Below are 24,671 nucleotides of genomic sequence, written 5' to 3'. Positions count from 1 at the left end.
CTATACATTTACTTCAGACAGACCTTTTGTACTGATCAAATCTTTACCATCTCAGGGGTGATACAGCTGAAGAGTGGCCAGTTACAATAAATAAAAGAAATGACAATTAACTTTTAAACAATACAGAATAATTTGTGGCAGAATGCACTAGAAAGACACTATATGGTCCCCATGACATAAAGGGGTATTGTTGTTGTTATTGTTATAATAGTATTATTGTTTAAAAATACTTAACTGATGACTGCAGCAGTTTCATTGGAGTTATTGATGTTTGCAAAATGCCATTGCTTTCACTCCAAGATACAGGATAATCCAAATTTAGGTGAATAGATTTAACAGTACAGTTTAGATATTACAATCCGAATACTTGGTTACATCACACATGAAAAGTTGTATGGAGATTTGATTGTGGAAAGCAAAATATATCAATGAGTGGAGATTGTCCCTCAGTAATTGAGAATTAGGTTGGTTGTCCATTTAGAAAATACAATCCATGAGGAAAGTATTTGTTACTTTCCTGATTGCACTTCTCATTGGCACTCCAGCTCATCCCTCCTGGTATTGCCGATGTCCAGTGATGTGTAGTACGTTGTACACCGTTGGACATTTTGTCATACACACATAACAAGAGTCAGGGGGTTAGGCAAGAATGGTACTGTGATAATTATGGTAATTTTGACAATTTGATAATTATGACAAAAATGATACCGTGAGAGATACTGGACAAACTTTATTTAATTCAGTCAAACCTTATTGAATTGAGTTTAAATATTTTAGGAGTTGATTGCATTAAAAATGTAAATGTTTGTGTTATTGTGGAATTCTATGAGAGATAATGGGTCAGGTAATACCTTTTATTAGACCAACTTCTGTTCATGAGAGAGACAAGATTTTGAGCTTACACAGAGCTCTTCTTTGGGGCTGGGAAATGTACACAGAGGGTATGTCTATGCAGCAACAAGACATCGCAGCTGGCCGAGGCCAGGTGACTCAGGCTTGTGGGGTTTGGGCTTCGGGGCTGTTTCATTCCTGGGTAGGGTTTATTTTATTTATTATTTCCGGGCTTGGGCTGCAGCCTGAGCTCTGAGACCCTCCCACCTCGCAGGGTTCTAGAGCCCAGGTTCCAGGCCAAGCCCAAAAGTCAGTGCAGTGAAACAGCCCCTCAGCCTGAGTCCTGCGAGCCCAAGTCAGCTGGCATGGGCCAGCTGTGGGTTTTTCTTTGCTATGTAGACATACCCAGAGTGTCCCAGCTAAATACAAAGTGGAGCAGATTGTTGAGCATAAGCAGTTAACACATATTCAAGGGACTATTCAAAGTGAAGTGGCCTGTTAATACTTCCCCAATCACAGAGGAAAGGAATTGGAGGAAGAAGGCAGCTGGGGGTGGGGGGGTGTTGTTGTTAGTGGGTTATAGATTGTTGTAATAAACCATAAATCTGGTATCTCTATTCAGTTCATGATTTTTTAGTGTCTAGCAAAGCTATGAATTTAAGCTCCCAGGCTCGTCTTTTGAAAGTGTTCTGCTGGTTTCCTTTGAAAATAAGGATTGATGGTCAGTTATAGAGTGATCGCTTTGTGGAAAGTGTTCACTGACAGGTGATGTGGTGTGTTTTTGTCTTTTATCATTTTCCTGTGTGAAATTTGAGAGTGTAGTGATTGTCTGGTTTCACCCACATAGTTGTTACTTGGGCATTTAGTGCAGAGGATGAGGTACACCACAGGTTATGACCATAGGCACCAACTTTTCCCGATGCTGGTGGGTGCTCGCACCAACCTCCCCCCCCCCCCCCGCCCCTGGCCAGACTTCGCCCCTGCCCCACTGCCATTCCAATCCCTTCGCCAAAGTCTCCGTCCCCTCCCTGCCCCTATTTGACCCCTTCCCCAAATCCCCGCCCCGGCTCCGCCTCTTCCCCGAGAGTCCCGCGTTCCCCCTTATCCCTCCTCCTTCCCAGTGCTTGCTGCTGCGAAACAGCTGTTTTGTGGTGGGAAGTGCTGGGAGCTAGGGGGAGAAGCAGGATGCAGCGCGCTCAGGGGAGGAGGCGGAGGTGAGCTGGGGCAGGGGGGTGGGGAGCTGCCAGTGGGTACAGAGAACCCACCAATTTTTCCCCGTGGGTGCTTCAGCCCTGGAGCACCCACAGAGTCGGTACCTATGGTTATTGGCACTTGTAAGACCCATGGCTTTTGAAAATTGTGTTGTGGGAGGTTTTTTTTTTAATCATAGTATCAGTGGAGATATATCTACAGGTTTTGCATTTGTTCCTCTGGCAGGTCTGGTGCCGCTTTGAATCAATGTGTCTTCATCTGTAGGGAGCTTGTTTGTGATGATGAGCTTGGAAAGTTTGGGGGGATTGTTTGAAGGCCAGAAGAGGGGGTTCGGGAAAGATTTCTTTCAGAAAGGGGTCCCTATTGTGTATGGGTTGTAGCTGTTTGATACCCTATATGGGTTTCGGTGTGGGGTGATAGGTGACAAATAGGGGTGTGCAGGCAGAGTGGGGAAGGGTTATTTCTGTATTGAAGAAAGTTCTCTTGGTGTAATTGGGAGGGCCTGTTCCATGATGCGATCTACTTCTCTGGTGGAGTATATGTAATTTATCTAAAATACTTGGCTGATGTAAATGTTGGGAAGTGTTCTGAGCTTCAGAGGAATCTCTTGAACAATGGGCTTGAACAGTGGCCTAAACCAAGAGTAAATTCTTAAAATTAAATCGGTTTCCCAGAAAACCTCTAGGGGACGTGAATGCAAATGAATCTCCCCTGGTTATGCAAGAACTGAGCTTTTTGAAGCTTCACCCTGAGGGTGGAGGACCTTTGTTTGGCTGATTACCTATTCATGGTGGCTTCAAAGACCCAAACAGGATAAAAGAGTGACTCACAGAGTCATAAGGGTGCCTGTTCTGAGCTGAAGCTGTGATGAATATGTGGCCACAGGAAAAAACCCTTGTGCTGGGGTTTGAAGGATTAATCAACCTTGTTGGAGTGAGGGGGTGATCCCTGACAGGCTTTTAAGTATGTATGTAGGTTCTCTTATTGTTTTTAATGTCCGTTCTTTGTAATGCCTCACCTTAAGAATAAATGTGTTCGCTTATAAAGGGCTGTGTGGTAATTTAACTGCTGGCAAATACACTGTTGTTAATCTCTGAAGAAAAAGGACAGTGCAGATGGTGGCCATTTAGGCATTTTGCCTTGCTAGAGGTTATCACCATGTAGACAGGGAACTGTTCATCCTGGAAATACCCCAGTCAGAAGGGGGAGAGATGAGGGTCTCTGCGCAAAAGAGGTGACGTCTGAGGTCAGAGCCGGGAGCCTAGAGTGGGTGCTCTTCTGGATTATAGAAGAGGAATACAGGTGCAGTTGCCCTGAACTGTGACAGATAATACGTGTCAAATACTGTCACATTATATGTGTTTGTAAGGAGCCTCTGACATACCCTTTTGTACTTGCAAGATATTACTGATATTTGTCTCCCATCCTGCAGCATTGTTTATTTCTTACTAATAATAAATGAAGAAAACTTTAGGATTTTTAGAGAACATGAACATCTTGCAAGATTATGATACAATTATTATTATTTTTTTTAGAATGCTTTTGGGAATGGTTGGAAGATATCAGCAGGGGAATTTTTTTTCCTCATTCTGCCTCATAGTTTCATAAATTTGCATTCTTTAGAAAACTCCATTCCTAATTTTGAAACATTTCTTCTGTAAAATGAGAAAGCTGGAGACACTAAACAGATGCTTCTCTGGTACTGTATTATGATGTCTGGTTTATATCCATTTATATATGTTGGCTGAAAAAGCACTGTTCAGTGCTTGTAGGCAATTCTACAACCCTCTGTATTTTCTGTTCAGATACATGATAGGCCTACTGTATTTTCCTCTAATGGATATTATCTGTGAAATTACAGGTAGTGACCAGACTTTGGTAGAATCTCTAAATTAATTGAATTGAATTAAGGTTTATTTAGGTTGCATTAGGAAATACTGGTTAAAATATTTTCCCAATATATATTTAATTGTTGCTTTTCTATTTTTCATTCTATTGTACAATATATTCCATCCCTTTCTGTTTTCATGATGATGGCTTTGTGCTGCAGTTCTGCACTTGTGCAATGGTATGTGGGTGATACTTAAGTATTTCCCCAATAAAACAACATACGAAAAACACTCCCTCCAATCATAATACTTACAGTCATTGGCCAGCCATTGGATGTGACCTGAGGCCCTTTTTAGTAACACAAACCAGAAACCATCTTTTCTGGCATCACCCCGGAACATCACTATTGGGCAGATGCCATCACTCATATCTTTCACACTGACCTTGTAAGCCACTCCTTTTACTATCTATTTCAAATAAAATCATTTGTCTTAGAAAATATCATAAAAAGCACAACCCTAGTTGGATCAGATTAACATAGCTCCACTGATTTGAAGTGGATATATTTCTGAATGTGAAGGGAACCAAAGCAAGGGGGTAAAGGGCCAGATTCATCACTGCCCTACACCTTGTACATTGTTTTACACTAGTGCAAAGTGGATGTAAATTACTGCCAAATCAAAGTGGTAACATTTTACGCTCACTTTGCACTGGTATAAATTACCATATAAGGTCCAGGACAATGGTAATTTGGGCCCACAGTACTTAAAGCTCCCAGAAAATCAATCACTCACAAGATGAAATACTGAGGGTGATTTGCCAACTTGTAAGTCTTAGCAATTTTCAAGGCATGAGGAAGAAATATAACTATTCACATACCTTATTTGTATATTTATTTTTCATTAAAAATCAGAGGTAGCAAATCTGTCACTGAAAAAGGCTGAAAAATTTGGAGCATCTATGCAGGTTTCACTGTAAAGGAAATTTCATTACAGTTAGTTTGCAAGGTAATATGGCTGTAATAACATACTTTTATAATATGAAATTTTTCAAGAATTTTATCAAAATGAAATGAAATTAAAAATTATCCAAACTCAAGCTATCACTGGATTTTGGCACTGTCTTCACAGGCAGGGGAATGGTTTGAAACAGTCTGAGCTTCCGCAGTTATCAGCTTAATCCCTTTCATTCATACAGTTATTCTAAAACCGTATATATCCCCCTTTCCCAATCCTCCATGGTAATCGTAATTTCCAGCTGTCTCCATGGCAAACAGTCTGTTCTCCCCTTTATGTATGCACATGATCATTATATTTGTGTTAACAATTAGGCTATGTCTACACTACCACTTACGTCGGTATAACTTATGTCACTCAGGGGTGTGAATAAGGTTCTCCCACTGACATAGCTACCGCTGTTTGTTGCGGATGGATTAATTAAGTCGTGTATTAGTGTAGCAATGCTAACTTTCCTACTGAAAACTATAAATAATAATTACTACTGGCCAGATTCTTCTCTGAATTAAGCAGATCATTTTGTAAATCCACAGAGGTTGATTAGGTAACTCCAGATTTAAACCAGCACCACTTATATCAGATCTTATAATCTATATCATTTGTTACTTTCTCATTTCTCATGTTATTGTAATGCATGATTTCATGCAATGACACTTTTTTGCATAAACATAATTCAGGCATAGGGTTGCGGTGTGACTAGTCCTCAGAACCCTGCATCACTGGAACTATGAAGATTTTTCCATCCTACTCTAGTGTATCCTGTTGAATTGACTTCTCTGAGGAGACAAACCATTTACGTTAAACATTATGAAGCTTTGTTCTTCTTTGAGTGTTTGCTCATGTCAATTCCATTTTAGGTGTGTTTGCGCCCATCTGCACAGTTGTCGGAGACTTTTTCTTTAGCGTTATCCATAGGGTCAGCTGCGGAGCCCCCTTGAGTGCCGCGCTCATGCATCGGTATATTAGGTGCTGCCAACCCTACGCCCTCTCAGTTCCTTCTTACCAACCATGATGGTTTGTTGGAGCTCTAGTCTTCCATCGCAAGAGCATTAGTGGTTTTTTACAGCCATTGTCTATCTCCTTTGTATATAGTTTGTAGGTACTTAGTTAGCGATTAAGTTAAGTGTTAGGTTAGTTTTGCAGTTAGAGTCCCGGCTGGAACTTTGCCCCGGAGCAGGGCATATCCCACTCTCCCGCTTCAAACCATGCTTGTCATGCTGCAGGCTGATGCCTAATAGTGGTCCCCCATGACAGCTATTTGAAGTGCCTGGGGAAGTCCCATAGAAAGGACAAGTGTAGAATCTGTAAAAACTTTCACCCTAGAACGTAAAAGGAGCAGGATATCTGCTTGAGGGCCCTCCTCCTGTCGAGCGCCTTTCTGCTTCCATGGTCAGGGGCTCTGTTGTACGCCTTCTTCCTCAATACCATTGATCCACAGTGTCCTCATGAAGATCAAGCAGGACAATGTGAAAGTGATCCTCATAGCACCAGCGTGGCCGCACCAGCACTGGTTCAGCACAGTTCTGAACCTCTTGGTGGCTGCTCCATTGCAGCTATCACTCAGGCTGGACCTGCTGTCCCAGAACCACAGCAGTCCAAACCTGGCGGCACTTTACCTCACGGGCCTGGCTACTGCATGGTTAAATGCGGAGGAGCAGCAGTGCTCAGCCGGTGTCCAACAAGTTCTGTTGGGCAGCAGAAAGCCCTCCACCAGAGCAACGTACCTGGCCAAATGGAAGCGGTTTGCCTGCTGGACCTCAGATAAAGGCATTCGGCCAGAGTGAGCCTCGCTGCAGTTAATCCTGGACTACCTTCTACAGCTCAAACTCCAAGGCCTATCCCTTTCGTCTATCCACGTCCACTTAGCTGCTATCTAGACCTTCCATCCGCCGTTTGAGGGTAGGTCGATTTTCGCTCAGGATATGACTGCTAGGTTTCTTAAGGGCCTCGAGCGCCTTTACCCACACATCAGGGATCCCATTCCTCCGTGGGACCTGAATCTCATGCTGTCACAGCTCACAGGACCCCTCCCCCCCTTCGAGCCTCTGGCTTCCTGCTCTCTCCTTCTCCTGTCCTGAAAGGTTGCATTCCTGGTTGCAGTAACATCTACCCACCAGGTCTCTGAGATTAGGGCGTTCACCTTGGAACCATCCTATATGGTCTTTTACAAAGACAAGGTCCAGCTGCGGCCACACCTGGTGTTCCTGCCCAAGGTGGTTTCACAGTTTCATATGGGCCAGGACATTTACTAACCTGTCTTTTTTCCAAAGCCACATAAGTTGGTGGAGGAGCGTTGGCTGCATTCCCTAGATGTCAGGAGGGCTTTAGCCTTCTACATTGAAAGAACAAAGCCATTCCGCAAGTTGAGGCAATTGTTCATCACGGTGGCCAACAGAATAAAAGTTCTTCCAGTGTCCACTCAAAGAATTTCTTCTTGGATTACTGCCTGCATTCACTGCTGCAATGATCAGGCAAAGGTACCACCTCCGGCAATTGTAACCGCCCACTTGACCAGGACCCAGGTCTCTTCGGCAGCTTTCCTGGCCCAAGTGCCTGTCCAGGACATCTGTAGGGTGGCCACCTGGTCGTCCGTCCATACATTCACGTCCCATTATGCTCTTACTCAGCAGGCCCGGGACAATGCTGGCTTCGGTAGAGCAGTACTGCAAGCCGTTAGACTTTGGACTCCGAGCCCACTTCCGAGGATACTGGTTGTGAGTTACCTAGAATAGAATTGATATGAGCAAGAACTCGAAGAAGAAACAGTTACCTACCTTTTGTAACTGTTGTTCTTCAAGATTTGTTGCTCATGTCCATTCCATTACCTGCCCTCCTACCTCTCTGTTGGAGTTGCTGGCAAGAAGGAGGTCGGCGGCACCTAATATACCGATACATGAGCAAAGCACTCAAAGGAGCACCATAGCCAATCCTACGGATACTGCTGAGGCAAAAGTCTCCGACAACTGTGCATGTGGGTGCGCACACACCTAGAGTGGAATCGACATGATCAACACATCTCGAAGAACAACAGTTACAAAAGGCAGGAAACCAGTATTTACTTTTTTTATTTGGAAACATACAGGCCAAAATTCTGGCAGCTATATTCGCATGGGCATGTAATAGAAAACACCTCTGCAGAGGAAACTTATGAGCCAGAGTTTCTAATACATTATCTGACACCAGCAAAACCAGCAGACATGTCACTCTGTGTGTGCTCCTAGAGTGACGACATCGGTGTGTGTGTGGTCTATGCATTGGTGTGGTAATGGCAATTATACATCTTACCCTGTATATGTGATTTATGTTCCCAGTAGGAATATATTCAAAATATTTTTAGTTACAAATGCCAATGTCATCATCTGCTACATAATAGGAGTCCAATTCTAGCTCATTTTGGTGCATATTAACTCAGCAAAATCACAATTATTGTGTGCCCATACATAGACTGTTCCCAAGGAGCAGTGCTCAAATATGCAAGGAGCAGTCTATGTATGGGCATACACTAACTCTGATTTTGCTGTGCTAACACCTGCAATACAATGGCCAGAATTTGGTGTCTACTTATTTGGTAGATAATGACATTTACATTTGTAGCTAAAACCTTTAAAATATATTCCATAATTTTATTAAAAAAACCCAACACCCTAAATATTTAATTCAGGAAATGCTAGGAGAACACATTCATCCCAATACTCAAATGCAACGCTCAGTAAGGGCAATTTCCATAATAAATTTCCACTTTCTACCCCATCCATTTCCATACTAGTACAGTTTAAAAAAACAAAAACAAACAATAATACTTTCAACTTCTGATTTAATGGGTAATGTCTATTTTATTAGCTCCCTTCATACTTCAAAACCATAGAATAACTTTTGCATCTTTTCCAGACCTAGGCTCTGCCCAAAGTGGAAATTTAAGAATGATTTAAAAATTGGGCTTATATTGGAAATGCTTAGGCATTCTTAACTACAGCTGTGACTAGTGCTCCAGCTTTACTAACATGTACTTCTGAGAGTACTAAGTCTGTGCATAGTAGTGCACATAGACCCTGCAAAGTCTTGTCCTGTGACATCACAATATTTTTCAAGTATTGGACCCATATACTGTTTAAAAAAAAATGCTATCACCATCACTAGGTTAATACCAATTATACTTTATGTGCTTGGCACCAACTGGAGAACAGGCAGGTTAATGTATAATTAAACAAGCACTTAACTGAAAATTGTATTTTAACATCGTTGTCCTAATTATACAGTACTTGGAATTATCTTATTTACTGAAATAAACGTATATTTCATGAAAATAGGATGGAATGTGTAATGACTTCCATTTTCCATTTACATGACACATGTATACATGTTTACATGCCATGGATACAAAGGGGCTTATGTTGAAATACTACATACAGTTTTGAAAAAAGAAACAACCAAGGGAGTATGATGATATTTTAAAAATTATTTGTGTTAAAGATGAATTCTGAAGCATTAGATTGTACCTAATCCCCTTTACAAGGACAATGAGTTGGTGAAGAGTGAGGGACCTTATTGTCCAGCCTTTTCTGCAGCCCACCCACAATAGTAGCTTTTGTGCTTGGGTGAGCAAAAGACAACTAACAAGTTTCTCCTCTGCCCTCTCCCTCGTAGGGTATGTTTGGAGAGGGCAATGTTTCTAAACATAAGTAAGTTAGTCCTAAAGGACATATAGAGCTTGCGCTTTACAACACCTTTTATTACTTTTTGGAACCTAAAACTGCAATTCACTTGTTAGTGTGTATGCTTACCCGCTTGAACCTTGTGAATAACTCTCATTTCTTTTGCCAGTTAATAAACCTTTAGTTAGTTTAATATTGGATTGGCTACAAGTGTTGCCTTTGATGAGAGATCTAGGGTGAACTTGACCTGGGGTAAATGACTGGTCCTTTAGGAATGGGAGCAACCTGAATATTGTTGTGATCTTTGGTGTAAGGGATCATTTATCACAAAGGCAGGCTTGCCTGGGTGGCAAGATAGGAGAGTCCATATGACTCCATGTTAAGGCTGTTGTGGTGGCTGAGGAGTTCACACCTGATACTTGGTTGGTGAAATCTAAGTATAGAACTCACAGCCACTTTGGGATTTGTGCCCTGGTTTGTAAGTCTGCCCTGAGGTTAGTGCTCACAGTCTTCAGACAATTTGACACAGAACACAACTTTTTCTTTCAGTGTAGACATGCCATTACATGTCCCTACACCAAATGCTACAACCAGCAAACGGGAGAACTCCAGGAGTTATTTTACCTGGGAATGAAGGACCTCCCCCCGAATTGCCGCCGCAGATCGCGATCGTGGCTTTTTGTTTGTTTGTTTTGGCTGCTTGGGGCGGCCAAACCCCTGGAGCCGGCCCTGCCATTTAGCCCCAATAAAATTACCTATTGTGTACAAATGTGTAACTGTCAGATATTAAATGTTATATGCCATGATCAAAAACTCTTATTATCTGTCATTAAAGAAAAAAATTCCACAGGGGAGCAAAATTTGTCTAATGGCCATATCTTGTTCTGCATATAGAAATCCCATTTAAGTCAGCAGGAGTTATGTATGCTTAATATCCGGATATAGCTAAAGCTATATGAATATTAGAGCCTTGTGGCATCTGTTCAGTGCAGGAGTCTCTGTCAGGCTAACTCTTGTTAATACTATTTGGAGTCACTTGCGTAAATCCTCATTTAATGGAACAATAAATTTCTCTGAGCTCTACACTTCCGTGTGCTGTGAGACATGGAGAGGAGCAAAAGTAAAACAGACTAGCCGCGCTCCCACCACTGGTAGCTATTCCCCTAGTGGAGGTGGTTTTTTTAGAGTGCTGGGAGAGCTATGCCACGATTACACAAGCCATGTTAAAGCGCTGCTGCAACAGCGCTTTAACATTACCAGTGAAGCTGTGCCCTTAGAGACCCACTCCTATTCAGGCAGGTACCAGTGATGAAGTTAATGGGCGAAGATGTGTTAATTTCTCTGTCTTCACTGTCGGAGAAGGATGTACTACAGAAATGTGGAAGTAGAAGCCAATGACTGTATGGATCCTAAAGGAGCTGCTCCTTATAAACTTGTGGTTTGTAAGAAGGATGTTTTTCTTGGACTAATTTTTATAATGAAGAAACATCCTATTATTTTCTATAACCATGCTACCTCTCCATATTTATTTATATAACCTCTTGTGTTATGAAAGCACTAAAATAAAGTAAAAATAAAATGACGCATCAGATTTAAAAAGAGGGAGGGGAAAATCATATTTTATCAATAATTTATATAGTGTTCAGAGAGAACTGGAAAATGGAATTGTTTACCACATCAGTAACTTGAGAATGTGATTGAAAATGGCTAGGAATTTTTAATACCTATGAAATCAAACATCCCTTTTAATTTTATAGTTCTGTATTATACAAAGTTGGCTTTCTTAACAAATATATATTCAAAATGAGCAAGCAACTCAGAACACATGGTTACAACCACCAGAGGCCTGTCCAGCTTCAAGCAAGTTGGTAAGGATGAGAGCACCACCTTTCTCATGGGTAGCCTTTTCTGCACATATTAGGCTTTCTGTCAGGATCCCTGTGGAGGGACTTCCTTCAAGATCTGATCTCAGCCTTCATAATGAACTCAGGGTAGCCCTTTTGTAGTTCCCCCAAAAACTTATCTGACAGCTGCAATAGATGCTCTGATAGCTCCTGCTTGGCCCTTTCACCTGGCTAGACAGCGTCATAGGGAATTTGGGGGCACAGTACCTAATACAAGTTCTGGTGCCCTTCTGGTGTGTGGAACCAGAATACATGTAACCATGGACGCTTCCATTCCTGCATGTTTGTATATAATGTTGTTTGTACATGTATGTGTGTGACTACATGGTGCTTTGTATTTTCAATTCCCTGTCATCTCTTCACAAGTCAACATTTTCAAAGAGTCTACATTGTCAAGTCCCTGTGATTTTTTTGAAATTGTAAAATGGTGAAACTATGAAATTATGAGCTTGACGTGAATATGAGAAGCCAGTATCTGAACAATGAATTGAGCCCTTGAAATGTTCAGTACTTTAAATCACAGGAAAGGAAATGATGGAAATGTTAGTGCAAAGGTTTGTGGAAAATCTTCCACTAGTGTTTCACAGACCTATCAGATAATAAGTTGTCTGCAAATATTAGTTTTGTAAGCACAGCAGCTGCATACTGACTTTTGGGTGCACTGTTTACTTTTCCATTTGAAAATTTTGTCCCATAATATTTCAGTACGGAATATTTTTTTTATCAGTTGTTTTTTTACATACCAGTAGTTCAGTTGATGAGCTAGAAGAAAAGAGAAAGAAGTAACATTAGAGAAAAAGAACAAATGGAAAATTGCGCCTATGTATGTCTGACACGCCTACTTTATCAATTCACTTGTCTGTTGGGGTGGCACGCAGTGGGAGGAGGATCCCTAGAGTTTGGTGAGGGAGAAAAAAGAGTGCAGGTGACATTTGTCAGCCCACTAGTCCTCAAATAAAAATAGACTTTGCAGAAAATAGCATCTGACATCTTAGGAACAGAACTCTCAATTGACCGTAGGAATGTACAAGATTGCAAGACAAGCACAGATCTGTATTTAAAGTTTGGATGCTGGTCTTAAATCACCTGTAGTAATGATAAATGTCTTTGGAAGATGCTGGTATGAAGATGTGTAAAGCTTATATGTTTGCATTGAGGATAAATTGGCTTACAACTGCATATGTCTTAAGTATCTGACAAATTAGCTTAAATGTGGGGAATATATAATGTAATTTTTAATTTATTTTCATACATGTGGCATGGATCAAGGTGGAGCTTTGTGTATGTTTCTTGTCCAGTGTAATTTAGTTTTCTGGTAATGATTTTCTTATTGCCTTATTGCAACTGTAAATAATATGGGCCAGATTCTTGGCCTCATTAAATCTGATTTGCACTGCTTCCATGCATAAATCCCTACCTGAGGATTCCTCTAGCATACGGTTGTCCTTCAGTGCTGTAGAGCTGGCATAGCTGTCCCTACACTATTCCTCTTTGTTGCACTGGAGGCTGCTGGAAGCTCCTGGGACAAGTTGAGCTCAGCTGGAACTGAGGTGCTAGCCTAATGTATGTATACTTATTTATTGTATCTTTTATACTGCACTATTTTCATGTAACCTGGAAATAGGTTTGACCTGGCATTGGCCACTTGGAAGACAGGATACTGGGCTAGATGGACCATTGGTCTGACCCAGTATGGCCGTTCTTATATTCTAGGGCTTTGTGGCTTTGGACATGTGCTAATAACATCATGCATCCGGTATGATGTTGTTATAGTGCCTAGGAGCCCTTGTCATGGGCCCCATTATGCAGGGGGGCCCATTATGCAGGGCATTTGAGGAGGGATTTCAAGGAGGATAGTGAAGCTGCTTTGTTGATATTTACAGGGAGCGCCTGTGTCCCATTCCGGAGCAGAGTCCAGGTCTGTGAGGGGTTGTGGCACTGCCTGCCCCACAACCGTGGGTGCCTAACAATGCTTTACTATTGTAGCTCTCAACCTGGGCCATGCACAAACAGCCTACGAGCATGCAGGTCTCACCCTGAATGTCTGTGTATAGTTGCAGACCTGGTCCAGCAGCCAACCAGCAACACACCAGTCACATGACGGCTTGCACAAGCCTTGGTTACTATTTGCAGGATGACCCCAACATACTCCCAGTCCCAAATTTTCCCAAAATTGTGTGTTCTTCACTGTCCATTCCTCTTCTGGACAGTTCAGATATTAAAGGTTTCTTGCTCCTGTAAAGAGTCAATATTCAACAGTTTGTTACTTTAACTGGAGTAACCAAACAATTTAGCTTAAACACAGCACTGGATTGCCTTAGATTAAAAAAATAAAACAGTTTAACACAAGAAGATAGGATTTTAAGTGAATTCAAGTATGAGATAAAGTTAGAAATGGTTACCAGCAAATAAAAGTGAAAACACGCATCTAAAAGTCTAAAATTTAATCTAGCAAGCTTTGGTTCAAGGCTTTGATTAAGATGACCTTTCTCTCCCCCAGAATCCCAAAGGTGCTGGTGCCTTTCTCTTCTTAGAGATAGAGAGAGATACCTTTGGGTTCTCTGCCCCTCTTGCTTATTGTCCAGTCAAACTTTGAAGTAAATTCTTCTGAAGCTTCTCTCTCAAAGCAAAAGTCAAGTGGTAAAGGAGACGTCATGCTCTTTCTTCCCACCTGTGTTTGATGAGATGCAAATTTTGCTTTGTTTCCTGCCATTTCCTCTCCCTACTGTCTCATGGACCCTGTTTACTACTCATATGTAAATTGGGATGAATACACATTTCTTTGTTTAGAATAGACCTGTTTAACAACTTCTGCCTGGGCAAAAGTGTCCCTAGCATCTGTTTTGCCAGAAGCTGGGAGTGGGTGACTGGGGAAGATAGTTCACTTGATGATTATCTGTTCTGTTCATTCCCTCTGAAACACCTGGCAGTGGCCACAGTCGGATACCGGGCTAGATGGACCATTGGTCTGACCCACTATGGCCGTTTTTATGTTCTAGGGCTTTGTGGTTTTGGACGTGTGCTAATAACATCATATAGGGGGATTTCATAATTTTACATATAATGTTGCTACATACATTTCACCTTGGTATTATTAACCAGCAAGTTACTAGTTTTCAAATGATACCTCACAAGGCATATTTTATACAAAGATTATTACAACATTGTGCAGGGTGAGAATACAGGTGTGCTTGTGATCACAGCCTCCCAAGCATGAGGGGCAACATGGGAAAAAGCACAAAGATGCTTATATGAAAATTTAACGGTTGGCAATGGAGGCTGGCATCTTGGGCCAGTCGGAGGTGGGAGTTGACATCTCAACAATGAATGATCCTTTATAGCCACATCTCAGCAGTACATTTTAGTCCTCAGGCTCACCATAATTCGTTCATAGTAAATCTAGAACCTTGCTGCTTAAAATATTTATACGGAGTGGTTTATTTTAAACAACAGAGTCTGCCTATACCTTTATTATTTCAGAAATGAGAGACAGGATGTCTTACTGGCAGATGTATAGCAATATAGTATGTGATGAAGGGACTTACTTGGGGGCTAGTAGATTTGCAAACCACAGATGCTACATTATTTACATATGACTTCTGTAGCACTAAAGTAACATTATATAACATAAGTACAACACAAACATATAGCTTGATTCTTCAATACTTTAGTGAAAAGTCCTTAGGTTATTTGTCCTGTTGACTTCAGTCATATTAGAGGTGTGAATAAGTTGTTTGCAGTTAGTGTAGCTGTGTTGTTCCCAGGCTATATGAGATACAACGTGGGTGAGCTAATAATTTTTTTTTTTGGACTAACTTCTGTTGAAGAAAGCAAGATTTCAAGCTTCATAGATCTCTTCATCTCTGGAAAAGGTAATCAGACTTGAAATATGTGCACAACAAAAACTTACTGAAGAGGACAAAAGTTGGTGTTGGTGCTGGGAGAGTGGGTGGCAGCACGTGACCCGGGACCCCTGCTGCTGCTGCTGGGGGGTGTTGGTGGGACTGGCAGGCTCCCTACCCAGCTCTGTGTGGGTCCCCGGAATTGGCAACATGTCCCTCCCTCAGCTTCTAGACAGAGGTACAGCCAGGGGCTCCGTGCGCTGCTCCTGTCCCAAGCCCTGGCTCCGCAGCTCCCATTGTCTGGGAATCACGGCCAATGGGAATTGCAGGGGCGGTGCCTATGGGCAGAGGCAGTGCGTAGAGCTGCCTGGCCACGCCTCTGCCTAGGAGCTGAGGGAGGGACATGTTGCTGCTTCCGGGAAACCCCCTGAAGTAAGTGCTGCCCAGAGCCCTCACCCTGTCCCGTGCCTCTGCCCCATCCCCGAGCCCCCTCGCACACCCAAACTCCTCCTGCTGCTGGTGAGGGAGGGTGTAGTGGCCCGAGAATGCCCTTGCAGCAGTTGATGTGGCTGGTCCAGGGGCTGCCCGAGCTGCTCAGTTGACCCCCGGCTCAGCCACATCAGCTGCTATAGAAGTCATGGAGGTCCTGGAAAGTCACGGAATCAGTGATGTCCGTGACAGACTCGCAGCCTTATTTATGATATAGAAACAAAGGTAGGCAACATCATCTATCCTTTATATTAATTTAAGAAATAATGATACGCTGCTTTTTTGATATTATCACTGACCTAACACTGTAACTCCAGTGATAAGTATACAGTTATGACACAGTAATTGTAATATCTCAAAATCTTTTGATCTGTTCCATGCCATCTTTAATCTCAGAGTCACTCTATATTACTTAGTAGGATAAAATGTAATTGTGAGCTTTTACTGTTCATTTAATAATTGATAGTACTGTATCACCAAAATGAAAGCAACAATATGGGCTGATTAGTCTCTCCATTTTACTTTGCTGTAGAATACAAGAACAAATTAAATTAAATGGCAAAAATCACAAGGAAACTTTTGTTTATCTAATGATATATAGTCAACATGTGAAAATTTTTGCTATTGGAAGTCCTCAAGACAAAGGGGTTGGTTCTCACTTACGCTGAGGCCCCTTTACAGCATTCTGGTAGTGTAAAGGGGCCATAAAGTGGGAGTGAATGTAATTTACCAGATTTGTAGAAATGAGCCTTAAAGTAAATAAGAATCAGGGCCAAATACTGTAGGTGGAGTTTTAAGGGCTGTGAATTTTTGAAACATTAATAAAAAATTGTAGTTATGTGAGTTAAAACTGTGTGATTGTCATATTTTATAAATGTATATTATTAAAGTTTTTCTACTATTTCATTTAATTCATTTAATATTAGATTTATCCTGAAATGCCTGAAGTTAAAGGTGTTTTTATTTTTATTTTTATTTTTTTTAAACTTTAGACAATTGATTTAGAAGGTTTCAGGCTGTTCATGAAGACCTTTCTGGAAGCCGAGCTGCCCGATGATTTCAGTGAACATCTCTTTACGTCATTCAGCAACAAAATCTCCCATTGTATTCCCTTAGTTAAAAGCAAGCCCCAACTCCTACCAGGAGGTAAGTAATCAAAATAATACTGATTTAACGAAGACTGATCTATTTTAAAGGAAAATATCTACATGGGAAATTGAAAGTACAGCAGTAACATTTGTTTCTAAGAGCCATACAAGTATAGAGTTCTAGGCAGTGTATAGAACTTGTGCTTTTATCCTGGACTCATGTTGTGATCAGGTGTTTGCAGAATTGGGGGAGTATTCCAGTAAACCTCTTTTTCAGTGCTGTGCTGTGCTGTGCTGTGCTGTGCTGTGCTGGAGGAATGAAATTAAATAGTTGCACTTTATTTATCCACAGTCACCATCCAGCCAAGGCACCAAGTGGACTAACTTTGTCAAATTAAAACCTATTCAATTTCTAATCTTACGTGGCACTGATGCCTATTTTCCGTGCTACTTAAACACCACTTAGGAAACCACTGTTCCTGTAGCAGGTTCCCACAACTCCTGCTTGATGCTTTGAAGCTTCCTTCCAATTACTCCCTCCCCTGTAATTGACTAGTTGTGCTGCTGCTCCTACCCATCCTTTGCATTGGATATTTAAAATAGCTATAGTTACTGTTTATCTGCCACATTTCCTCAAGCAACATAAGGCCCTTGTCCTCATTGAGTAGTTTGAAGTTTTTCTACCAGTTTTCAGAATTTTATTAAATATGATTGAGTTCTCAGAGAGGATAGAGCAGCTCAAAAATATATAAAAACAAAAAAGTATAATAAATAAAACAAAACACCAAACATCCACTCCCACCCCCAATAAAAACAGAGTTGTACTAAACTTTGCAAGAAAAATTAGGTTGAGTGTAAAAATAAGCCTGAGATATTTCAGTGCACTTGGTAATTATTTTGAGAACCTATAACTGTTTGGAGAAAAGAAAGAAGTGCCCCAATCCTGAAACTACTTATTCACATTCTTATTGAAATCAATAGGATTACTCATGGGAATAAAGTTACATGTGTGTAAGAGTATGCAAGATTGGGGCCTGTTTATATAATTTTAACCATTAGCATAATGCTATCTTAAGTGCCTTTTAGTCTCATCATTGATACTTATCAGAATGCTTGTGTAAGCAGTTTTCTACTGTGTAATTAGCCTTTTGCTCCTGCCTGATTTTTACAGTGGTGTTATAATCCGAGGTTTCTAACATCACAAATTCCCCAGTGTGGAAGCAATTGAGATTCAATGGCTGGAAGGAGTATATGGCATTAGTGAGACCATTACTGGAATGCTGTGTCCAGTTCCAGTGTCTATATTTTAAAATGGACGATGACAAATTGGAAAAGGTTCAGGAAGGAGTTACAAGAATGATATGAGGTCTTTACAATCTGCCTTACAGAGATTAAAGAAGCTCAAACTTTTGTTTATCCAATGGAAGATAAAGAGGTGACTTGGTTATGGTCTATAAATATCTCTAGGGGAAAAGACTTTTTGATAGAGGGCTTTCTAATCTCGCAGACAAAGACATAATAAATCCAATGGTTGGAAGCTGAAGCTAGATAAATTTAGACTAGAATTTATGTGAGGGTAATTAACCATTGGAACTCCTTACCTAGGGATGTGGTGGAATCTTTATCACTTTGGAGTCTTTGGTCCCTTCTGGCACTGAAATCTATAAAATGTGGTGATTCTTTGGGTGTCAGGAAAAGAGGACAGGACTCCTTTAAGGCTTCGTACTGCTCTTGGATTACAAGGGAGTGGGAAAGGGGGATAGACTTACCTGAGTGGAGCCAAGGGGGGAACAGGAAGTGGCTGGACTAGGGAGAGGCACTGACCCATCCCCATGTTGGGAAAGGGGTTAGTATTTATACCCCTGCATTCTGGAACTCTCTCAATCACTGACCAGAATCACCCTTTCCCCACCCAGGGATCAGAGTAGAACCAGATTTTATTATCTTCCCTGTGCTTGCGTTAGTTGCCTTTTTGGGGAGGACTGAGAAGGAATTTTTACCTGACCACCAGATTGACTGAACCAGAGTGGGTTTTTTTGTCTTTCCCACAATAGGTCGGTGAACTAGTGAGTTAGGTAAGGAGGTGAGGTCAAGATGTTGCAACTTAGTAGGTAACAGGTGTGGCAGGTGCCCAGTGCAGGTAGTCATTACAGAGGGGATACAGTTCCCTGATAAATAGGAGTTGGAAGTGGATTTTGGGGGAGGCACCCCCTAAGAAAGCCTAAAAAAGTTGGGTTGGGGCTCCTAATCCCTCATACAAGGGCAGGGTGGTTGGGTCCCAGAAACAGGCTGGCTGGGTCCAGGTTGTGAAACAGGAGGGCTGACAGCAACTTCCCAAATAGATAGAAACAATTAAGGGGTACAAAATATATCGGAAGGACAGAACAGGTCGTGCGGGGGGGAGGGGGAAGTGGCACTATATGTGAAAGAAAATGTACAATCAAATGAAGTAAAAATCTTAAGCAAATCCACATGTTCCATAGAATCTCTATGGATAGAAATTTCATGCTCTAATAAGAATATAACATTAGGGATCTATTATCGACCACCTGACCAGGACAGTGATAGTGATGATGACATTCTAAGGGAAATTAGAGAGGCTATCAAAATTAAGAACTCAATAATAGTGGGGGACTTCAATTATCCCCATATTGACTGGGAACATTTCACTTCAGGACGAAATGCAGAGATAAAATTTCTCGATACTTTAAATGACTGCTTCATGGAGCAGCTGGTACGGGAACCCACAAGGGGAGAGGCAACTCTAGATTTAGTCCTGAGTGGAGCGCAGGAGCTGGTCCAAGAGGTAACTATAGCAGGACCGCTTGGAAATAGTGACCATAATACAATAGCATTCAACATTCCTGTGGTGGGAAGAACATCTCATCAGCCCAACACTGTGGCATTTAATTTCAAAAGGGGGAACTATGCAAAAATGAGGGGGTTAGTTAAACAGAAGTTAAAAGGTACAGTGACTAAAGTGAAATCCCTGCAAGCTGCGTGGGCACTTTTTAAAGACACCATAATAGAGGCCCAACTTCAATGTATACCCCAAATTAAGAAACACAGTAAAAGAACTAAAAAAGAGCCACCGTGGCTTAACAACCATGTAAAAGAAGCAGTGAGAGATAAAAAGACTTCCTTTAAAAAGTGGAAGTCAAATCCTAGTGAGGCAAATAGAAAGGAGCATAAATGCTGCCAAATTAAGTGCAAGAATGTAATAAGAAAAGCCAAAGAGGAGTTTGAAGAATGGCTAGCCAAAAACTCCAAAGGTAATAACAAAATGTTTTTTAAATACATCAGAAGCAGGAAGCCTGCTAAGCAACCAGTGGGACCCCTTGATGATCGAGATACCTTAGGAGCGCTTAAAGATGATAAAGTCATTGCGGAGAAACTAAATGGATTCTTTGCTTCAGTCTTCACAGCTGAGGATGTTAGGGAGATTCCCAAACGTGAGCTGGCTTTTGTAGGTGACAAATCTGAGGAACTGTCACGGATTGAAGTGTCACGAGAGGAGGTTTTGGAATTAATTGATAAACTTAACATTAACAAGACACTGGGACCAGATGGCATTCACCCAAGAGTTCTGAAAGAACTCAAATGTGAAGTTGCGGAACTGTTAACTAAGGTTTGTAACCTGTCCTTTAAATCGGCTTCTGTACCCAATGACTGGAAGTTAGCTAATGTAACGCCAATATTTAAAAAGGGCTCTAGAGGTGATCCTGGCAATTACAGACCGGTAAGTCTAACGTCTGTACCGGGCAAATTAGTTGAAACAATAGTTAAGAATAAAATTGTCCGACACATAGAAAAACATAAACTGTTGAGCAATAGTCAACATGGTTTCTGTAAAGGGAAATCGTGTCTTACTAATCTATTAGAATTCTTTGAAGGGGTCAACAAACATGTGGACAAGGGGGAACCAGTGGACATAGTGTACTTAGATTTCCAGAAAGCCTTTGACAAGGTCCCTCACCAAAGACTCTTATGTAAAATTAAGCTGCCATGGGATAAAAAGGAAGGTCCTTTCATGGATTGAGAACTGGTTAAAAGACAGGGAACAAAGGGTAGGAATTAATGGTAAATTCTCAGAATGGAGAGGGGTAACTAGTGGTGTTCCCCAAGGGTCAGTCCTCGGACCGATCCTATTCAACTTATTCATAAATGATCTAGAGAAAGGGGTAAACAGTGAGGTGGCAAAGTTTACAGATGATACTAAACTGCTAAAGATAGTTAAGTCCAAAGCAGACTGAAGAACTTCAGAAAGATCTCACAAAACTAAGTAATTGGGCAACAAAATGGCAAATGAAATTTAATGTGGATAAATGTAAAGTAATGCACATTGGAAAAAATAACCCCAACTATACATACAATATGATGGGGCTAATTTAGCTACAACAAGTCAGAAAAAAGATCTTGGAGTCATCGTGTCTAGTTCTCTGAAAATGTCTACGCAGTGTGCAGAGGCGGTCAAAAAAGCAAACTGGATGTTAGGAATCATTAAAAAGGGGATAGAGAATAAGACTGAGAATATATTATTGCCCTTATATAAATCGATGGTACGCCCTCATCTCGAATACTGCGTACAGATGTGGTCTCCTCATCTCAAAAAAGATATATTGGCACTAGAAAAGGTTCAGAAAAGGGCAACTAAAATGATTAAGGGTTTGGAATGGGTCCCATATGAGGAGAGATTAAAGAGGCTAGGACTCTTCAGCTTGGAAAAGAGGAGACTAAGGGGGGATATGATAGAGGTATATAAAATCATGAGTGATGTGGAGAAAGTAGATAAGGAAAAGTTATTTACTTATTCCCATAATACAAGAACTAGGGGTCATCAAATGAAATTAATAGGCAGCAGGTTTAAAACAAATAAAAGGAAGTTCTTCTTCACGCAGCGCACAGTCAACTTGTGGAACTCCTTACCTGAGGAGGTTGTGAAGGCTAGAACTATAACAGAGTTTAAAAGAGAACTGGATAAATTCATGGTGGTTAAGTCCATTAATGGCTATTAGCCAGGATGGGTAAGGAATGGTGTCCCTAGCCTCTGTCTGTCAGAGGGTGGAGATGGATGGCAGGAGAGAGATCACTTGATCGTTGCCTGTTAGGTTCACTCCCTCTGGGGCACCTGGCATTGGCCACTGTCGGTAGACAGGATACTGGGCTAGATGGACCTTTGGTCTGACCTGGTACGGCCTTTCTTATGTTCTTATGTTAAGGAAATGATGATCTGCATTGTACAATTTATTGCCACATATTCCCAAGTATGTTAAATGAATACAGTTGCAACCTAATTAGACGACATCCATTGCCTCTGGTCTTTCTTCCTGTGTGGTTGGGACAATGCCGGTTTCTAGCATCAGGGAATGAATCAGAAAACAAACATGCTGATTACCAAGGAAACAACTTCCGCTTACCCACAGTTATCTTGGTAAGCAGCAGCAATTATTGAGTTTTGAAAGGAATTTTTATATCTTGCCTACAGAGATTGACTTGGTTTTTGTTAAATCTACCTATTTGGTAGTTCCTAAAGCAGGTAAAGTACTTTGTTCACTATTGTACATACACTGAATAAAATATTTTTCACCTTTTTTTTAATCTCCAGTGGTTGTTTTTGCCTCTTTGCTTTATGATCTCTGGCTTTAAAGATATAATTGCTTAGTTAATAGCCATTCATGTCTATTACTCTGTACAAACATATTACTATTCTATTTTCCTAGGTTGTACAGAATATTTTTATACTACCATCTCCAGCTTATTTTAAACACAGTATTTTATACATATACTTTCATAGGCATTGAATACGCTGAGATACCTTCCCTTATTGCTATCTTTTTATAAAGCTCCACCAGTAGCAGCGCTAGTGTAGACAAGTAGCTGAAAACAGTTAGTATTTTAATCACCTTGTCAACTAGACCTGCTCAACATGCCAAGCAATAGAGAGCATGATCTAGTGGCTTGTGCAAAAGAGTAAGAATGCCTTTATTCTAATCTCAGCTCCGACACTGACTTGGACCATAATTTTCAGTCATTGTGAGCTGCTGATGAACATCCATCTAAAATCAGGTCATTAGTCTCCCAAGCAGGGCACCCAGAAATTGAAACACCCAAATTTAATGGACGGTTTTTAAAAAATTGACTTTAACAACCTAGGTTTTTCAAGTTGTAAAATTGAAATAATACGTACCTTGAAAGGGTAGGGTGTGAGAATTAAAAATATGTAGCACAATTTGAAAATAAGGCTTATAATAGAGGCACTGTGGTCCAGCGACAGGGCATCACATCTAGGTTCTATTCCCAACTCTGCCACTGGCATTCTATGTAGTCTTGTGAAGTGAAGTGACTTGCCCTTCTCTCTACTGCTATTTCCCCTCCTTCCCTTCGTCTTGTCTACTTAAATTGTAAGCTCTTTGATGATGGGTTTTTTTTAATTGTGTTTATACAGTGCATAGTACAATAGGGCCCTAATCTTGATTGGGGCCTCTAGTTGCTGCTGTATTACAAGTAAATAAGAATAATTATTAAACAATTTAAAATTATATTTTTTTCAATTTCAAAATATGCTTTCAGGCTATTATTATTTATACAATTATTTTGTGTTTATTTACCAAGTTTTCTAAAGTTTTAGAGGCATAATTCTTTACATGCTGATTTTTGCCTTACATTTTACAATGATAATTGTGCATAATATGACAGTGCTCACTGTTTTACTACTATGCTTTTCTAAATCTGTCCTTTATAAATGATTTTCTTTAATAGTCATTTTGGATGCTATACATATTCAGCTGAATAGGTCTTCTTCTGCTGCCCTGTTAGTTTCTATTGCCAATAATGTGTCTGAAGCACAGTTTCATTGCTTTTTCTATTAAGCTTTGTTGTTGTTGTTGATGTTTTCACAGTGGCTAGTGTGAACTGCAAATACACCTTTGGTAGTAGCCACTAAAAATCAACAGTTACCAAATAGTTATCACTATGTGGTATCATAGATACTACAGAGATGGCCCGTGCCTGCCGATGGTGGAGGGGGAGAATGAGGGCAGCCAGCTTCAGCAGTGTTACTGAGTATGCTCAGTCCAAGCCAAGCAGTAAATCTGGGTGAGAGGGGCACATAGCCCCACATGTATCGCCTCTCCCATCCTTGTTCCTGTTCAGTCTTAGCAATTTAGTAGGGGCTGACTTTTTAATAGGCGTCATCTGTGTATTCATTTGCTTGTTTTCTTTTGTTTTGTTGGGTGGGAGGGGAGTTGCACATCTTTAGATAGCGACATTTGTTCATTTCACAATAATTTATTTAAAAATATTTGTAATCACATTTGGTGTTGTCTATGGTTATGTATCTCAAACCACTACACGCTGTGCTTAAAGTGGTCTGTGAAAGGTGGCGGTGGTGGGGTATTTATCATAATCTAGGATTAGCAGGTTTGGTAAAACAGTGTTTGAGGTGAGCCCCTTAGTAACTCAGCTCTATTTATGTATATATTTATTTTTTCTTGAGTCTGTTATCCCATGAAACATGCATCTTCCCAGTTTAAGCACTGAATGAATGAATAAATGGAAAGGATATAGACCTTTTTAGGTCAATTTTAGATTTGACTAACTTCTGCCTTGGAATGGTGCATATGGAATTTCCTTTACTTTGCAACACTCCCTCCCTCCTCTCCCCTGTTAAAACACACAGCCTCTTTTAAAACAATGTTATCTGATGTAAGAAGAAATGAATTTCAGTATTATTTCTGTCAGTGTATCCTTAGCTTGTTTTTATTGTATGTGTGTGGTTTTTATTGTAACAGTACTATATAAAATATTT

The 24,671-nt window shown here is 40.8% G+C and overlaps 1 protein-coding gene across 6 annotated transcripts in view; it reads left to right on the top strand.

Moving 5' to 3' along the window:
- DGKB (diacylglycerol kinase beta) overlaps nucleotides 1–24,671 on the top strand; it is a 525,201-nt gene that overhangs the window by 116,673 nt on the left and 383,857 nt on the right. For all 6 annotated transcript variants that reach the window (XM_065583181.1, XM_065583182.1, XM_042856642.2 and 3 more), the window contains exon 5: nucleotides 16,769–16,922. In XM_065583181.1, the coding sequence (XP_065439253.1) occupies nucleotides 16,769–16,922 (154 nt within the window). The remainder of the gene's footprint in view (nucleotides 1–16,768; nucleotides 16,923–24,671) is intronic.

The sequence above is a fragment of the Chrysemys picta genome, chromosome 2 (assembly GCF_011386835.1).
Source record: "Chrysemys picta bellii isolate R12L10 chromosome 2, ASM1138683v2, whole genome shotgun sequence".
Classification (NCBI taxonomy): Eukaryota; Metazoa; Chordata; order Testudines; family Emydidae; genus Chrysemys; species Chrysemys picta.
The sequence above is the reverse complement of the archived record's forward strand: the minus strand, read 5'-3'. Positions and strand labels throughout refer to the sequence as shown.